The 6,000-nt window shown below is 37.7% G+C and overlaps 1 protein-coding gene across 1 annotated transcript in view; it reads right to left on the reverse strand.

The window, feature by feature from the left end:
• taok3a (TAO kinase 3a) overlaps positions 1 to 6,000 on the reverse strand; it is a 71,310-nt gene that overhangs the window by 28,826 nt on the left and 36,484 nt on the right. Inside the window, 1 exon segment of the mRNA XM_043238403.1 lies at positions 478 to 688. Within this exon segment, the coding sequence (XP_043094338.1) occupies positions 478 to 609 (132 nt within the window). The 5' untranslated portion in view covers positions 610 to 688.

Below are 6,000 nucleotides of genomic sequence, written 5' to 3' on the forward strand. Positions count from 1 at the left end.
CAAGGCTGTTTCTAATTGGTAAAAAACACAGTAAAAAAATATATATATTGCAACTTACAATAACGGTTTTCCATTTTAATATACTTTAAAATATAATTTATTCCTGTGAAGCAAAGCTGAATTTTCAGCATCATTCCTCCAGTCTTCGGCGTCACGTGATCCTTCAGAAATCATATATGTGCTGATTTTGTCATTTTTGGGGGGTTTGTGATGCTTTTTGTGTTAAATAAAACGAGAACAGGGTTTATTCATAATAGAAATGTGCTGCAGTGTACTCTACCATTGGGTTAAATGATTAAAAGAGCAATAGTACTATTTTCTTATTAATTTTTTAGCCATCAAAACATGACTTTCTTTGTTAAAATGAGATGCAAATATCTTTATTTATTTATTTATTTTACAAAATAATAATAAACACATTATTAATATCTCTCGAGGGTTTACGATGCGCTGGCGCCGAAAAGGGTTCATACTCACGAAGTACACTGCTCCGAAACTCCCATGGCCGATCTCATGCAGGTCGCAGAAGACTTCTTCCGGGTCATCTTTGAAGAAGAGGTTGGCCGACTCTGGGTCTTTCAGTCCTCCCTTCTGCGTGGACGACGGCATCGTGAGTTATTCAGATCCTCTGATGTCCACGTGCTTCTGCTCGCCTTCATTCAGCAGGCCCGGCATTTACCTGCTTTGCCTGCGGACGGAACAGAGCGTGTTATAGACCGAGCGCTCGTGGGGGTCAAGCGGGGGTCAAGCGGGGGTCAAGCGAGGGTCAACGGTGGACAGAAGAGACTCAAAAAGACCCGTTTAACCCAATAATTATTGCTCGCCCTCATCTCATTCAACCGGTTTGATTTGTTCTTATTTGGACGAACAAGGAGGACATTTTGAACAGATGTTTCATAATTTAAATAATAACTTAATGGACCATTTCTATATTCTATTAAAAAACATTTTAAGGATAAATTACGTTTTAATATAGAATATTAGCATATAAGTCATATAAGTGGAGTGTCACATCAAAATAAAATTTATAAATAAACATGCATGTGCACATTTATATTTAAATAAAAGTATATATAAAGTCTATATATGCATGTACACATTTTGGAAAAAAAAAAAAAAAAATCAAGTTTACAGTATAAATTAAATTTATACTTTATATTGATATATTTTATATTATATATAAGTTAGACATGTAATTAAATAAATATTTTCTAAATATATACTGCATGTGTATTTATATATACATAATATGCACGTTTACTGTGTATATTTATGTAAAGAAAAACTTTTTAGATTTATTATGATTAATCGTTTGAACGTTCAAGTAAAAAGAAATCGGCAAATATAAAAATAAAGGCAAGTAAAATAAATAATAATAAAAACTAAAATATAAACTAAACAAATGAATAAATAAATAGCCCCACAACGCTGTTGCATCAGGAATAATCTCTTTTCTTATGCACATAATGGATCAAACGAGAGAGCAGTGATCATATACTTTTATGCTAAATACAGGCCTCTCTCCTCCACAAGCTCTATACGGTGTTGATCCCGGCATGTTTGAGCGTGCACGCGTGTCTGCGACGGTAAACTGGTGTGACACAAATGTGTTCGCACTGGGGGTAGTTTGGTTAGGCATCATGGGACGACAGCTCAACGTCTGGCAGCATTGCTCATGGAGCTAACATGTACACACACACACACACACACACACACACACACACACCACAGCGCCACCTGCATATAACACTGCCTACTGAGTCAGCAGACATCTGACACACAAGCAGCCACTGACCCGGGAACAAAAGGTGCTCCAAGTACTGTGTATCCAGTACAGAGAGAGACGGGACACACGTCCATCTGTACATTCATTAGGAACATGATCAGCATCGTTGCCCGGCACATAAGCCTAATCTGTCAAATCAAAGCCGAAAGTTGTGTCGTGAAATGCAGCCAAACGGTTGAAATAGTAAACAACAACACGCTATTAAACAGAGGAAGTGGAAAATAAAAACACCACTCCGAAGACGCACCTAAAAGCAGTCTGAAAAGAAAAAAAAATGTATTATATATATTTGAAAAAAATACATAAAATAGTATAGGTGAATTGCAAAATGCCAAATGCAACACCAGTGCAAAGACACACCTAAAAGTAGTTTTAAAAGAAGAGAAAAAAAGTATAATATATATATTATATATATATATAGATGTGTATATATATATATATATATATATAGATGTGTGTATATATATATATATATATATATAGATGTGTATATAGATGTGTATATATATATATATATATATATATATAGATGTATATATATATATATATATATATATATATATATATATATATATATATATATATATATATATATATATATACACATATATAATATACATACAACATATATATACATACACACACACGTATATAAATGTATATATGTGTATAAATAAAATATAAAATACATAAAATAGTATAGTTGAATTGCAAAATGCCAAATGTAACAATGCAACTCTCTGAAGAAGCACCTAAGAGTAGAAAAAAAAATTGAAAAGATGTAAATTAAATAAAAAAATAATAATAATGAAATCAAATTGCAACCAATTGTAGTAGTAATGGGGGGGGGGCCTTGAATAGAGACAGTTTTGAACAGAGAGAGTATAAATAAATAAATTTACATCAAGCTGAAATGTTTGTGAAATGTTTAAGAGCCAAAGCAAGATAAAACAATGACTGATGAAATATAATGAAACCCCTTTTTTTCCTTTTTTTAGAATAAACTGCAATGATAAATCGTGCTCAATACGTCAAGAAGCATTTCTATAAATAAGACTCCGTGTCAACTTTCTTCTGTGTGTTTGTTTGTAATGTTTAGTTTTAATTGCAGGTCCCCCTCAGGCCCGTGTGCCAAAAACCAGCTCCAGCGAGCACGACCTACGGTTCAAAACCCCTACACGGACGTGAGGTCCTCTACTCCACGGACATCTTCACTATTCAGTTACGGAAGAAACACCGCAGAAAGCAGCTCGACTGCGGATGAAGACTGGACTCTGCTTTAGACCGTGCTTCTTAAAGCTCTTCATTTGCATGAGGGTTAATCAGAGGTCACAGTCGAACAAAAATACACCACATTTCTACACAGAACCCATTCGTTCCGGATCATTTAGGGCTTATGGAGAAAAAGACGGAGGACAGACAGCGTTTTTCCAATCTGGCTTCATTGAAGCCTTGCGCCACGGGCATTTAAAGCAACTATCCCTTTAAAAAAAAAAATAGCCATCGCCTTTTTGTCATTAAAGAACGTTAAATAAGATTTTGGGGGGAAATGTCTCAGTGTTTTTGTCTAGTGTCGCTTGGTTTCTTTAAAATGTGTTTTAAAGACTGAACAAAGTCAAACAGGTTTGAAACGACCAGAAGGTAATTAAACTGTGTTTTCAATTCATGTGAATTACGCCTGTGCTGGGTTCAATGGATAATCATCCAAACTAATCTGATAGTTACTAGAAATCAATGTACGAGAATTAATGCAATCACATTAATGCCAGCAATTTATTATTGGGCAAAAGAAATGAGTATATAAAATGTAAACATCATAAATACACGTGCCATCTTGTGATTTAATAATATATAAATAAAATGCATTCCTAGATAAATTAATTAAATCTGAACACACAAACTGTTATGATATTCAGAACTTTTTTTTTAATAAATCATATCATTTTAAATATTTCACATCTATTTTCTAAATGCATGTTACATGTTATTACAAATAAATTAAATCGCAGATCATTTAGTTTTTGGGGGTTTTTTTGCGCTTAACGAAAACCTTAAGAAGCTATGTATGCAAAAAAAATAATAATTTTTTTTGTAAATATAACAGGCAAAATATTGCATCACCAAAAATGATCGCTAAGCCGATATATTGATTATTGCAACAGGCCTAGTCTGTCTATCACTTAAACAGACTTTTAATGCAAGGTTATATCCACAGTTAAGCATAAAGCACACCTGCCTCTAAAGGAAAGGCTCGGATCGCTCAAATAACACAAATGTGCATGGAATAATTAATAAAAGTGCTTTAACTCCAGCTTTGCGTTTCTGCTTTAAACCCTCCAGGTTCCTCTCGCCTTCACGGGCAAACACATTTAACTTAAACCGAATGATGACTCATTCAACGCATTTTCAAGCTGCACCGAAACATTCCCTCAAATCCATCGTTTAGCCGAAGCCAAAAGCGATTGGTCGACCTGCTCAACCAGCAACAGGCAGAACAATGTCTCCTAGTTGCATCATGTCTGTCTACCTATCCGTCTGTCTCTCTCTCTCCTTTTTCTGTCGCTTTTCAACTCGCGCACGCACCGCCTCGGCTTCAAACGGCGACTCCGAACACGACAGCGTTTTCCCCGGCCCTCATTGGCCCGAGATCCAGATATCCGCATCCAATAAGACTCCGGCAACCGGAGCCGGAGTCCCGCTTCAGGACGACACCGGAGGAGGTGAGGTGATGCAACCCAGAACCAACAGGTTGTAAGAGCTTCCCTGAGAGTCAGTCGAATAACAACGAGCGCCCGGGAAGTCGGTAGGAATCGGCGTGAATCTATGGCTGCATTGCGCCGAGGTGGAGAGATCAGTGCAGGGGTGAAACCAGGAGAGGGACGCCTCGTTAGACTCTGCCTTTTGCTCTATATAATGCTCCTTCTTGTGCCGTCGGGTCCCGGCGGAAAGCTATCGGCATTACTAATTCATACGTGAACGCGTGTGTGTGTGTGTGCGCGCGCATCAGACCTCTGAATAAAACATACGTTTGACATGTGGGTGAGAGAAGCACTCTAGACCCGAGCGTCCTTCTGATATAAAAACCACAGGCCTCCCGCGTTTAGAGAGACCTTCACAAACGTGTGAAATCACGCCAGCGCTCGCAGGCACCAGGGGAGGGAGGCACGGCTAAAGATTTACACCACGGCCTGATACTGTACGTGTGACGCTAGTTATTTGTGCGGGAAGTCGGGGAAAGAAAAAACAAAAACACGTTCATTGTCGGCGTGGATTTGCGCAGCTTGTCAGTGAACGACGGCTCTGTGTGAAAACACACACCTGACGACATTCACCGCTGATTACAGAACTAACTTTACTCAGAACATGCACAAACATTTGGCCAATCATTATCGGTGCACATCTATAATAATAATAATTAAATTATATATATATATATATCGGCCGAAATGTTTCTGCATTTCATACATACATACAAACAGCCATACACACACACACATACACATATATACACACACACATATATACACACACACACACACACACACATTATGTATATAAATAAATGTGTATATACATATACATGCACACACACACAGACTAGTGTGTGTAAAGTAAAGTGAAAAAGTCATTAATAAAATAAAACATTTCTAACATACTTAACTTCACAAGATTTAAATCAAAAGGCAATAACATCAACTCTGAAATGAATTAAGTTACAAATATTTATTGTTATTTAATTATCAATTATCGGTTTAAAAAACGCGCATGCGCACACACACAGACACACACACACACACACACACACACACACACACACAGACACACACACACAGACACACACACACACACACACACACACACACACACACACACACAGACACACACACACACACACACACACACACACACACAGACAGACACAGACAGACACACAGACACACACACACACACACACACACACACACACACACACACACACACAGACACAGACAGACACACACACACACACACACACACACACACACAGACACACACACACAGACACACACACACACACACACACACACACACACACACACAGACACACACACACACACACACACACACACACACAGACACACACACACACACACACACACACAGACACACACACATACACACACACACACACACACACACACACACACAGACAGACACACACACAGACAGACACA

This window comes from Puntigrus tetrazona, chromosome 5, assembly GCF_018831695.1.
Source record: "Puntigrus tetrazona isolate hp1 chromosome 5, ASM1883169v1, whole genome shotgun sequence".
NCBI classification, from domain to species: Eukaryota; Metazoa; Chordata; class Actinopteri; order Cypriniformes; family Cyprinidae; genus Puntigrus; species Puntigrus tetrazona.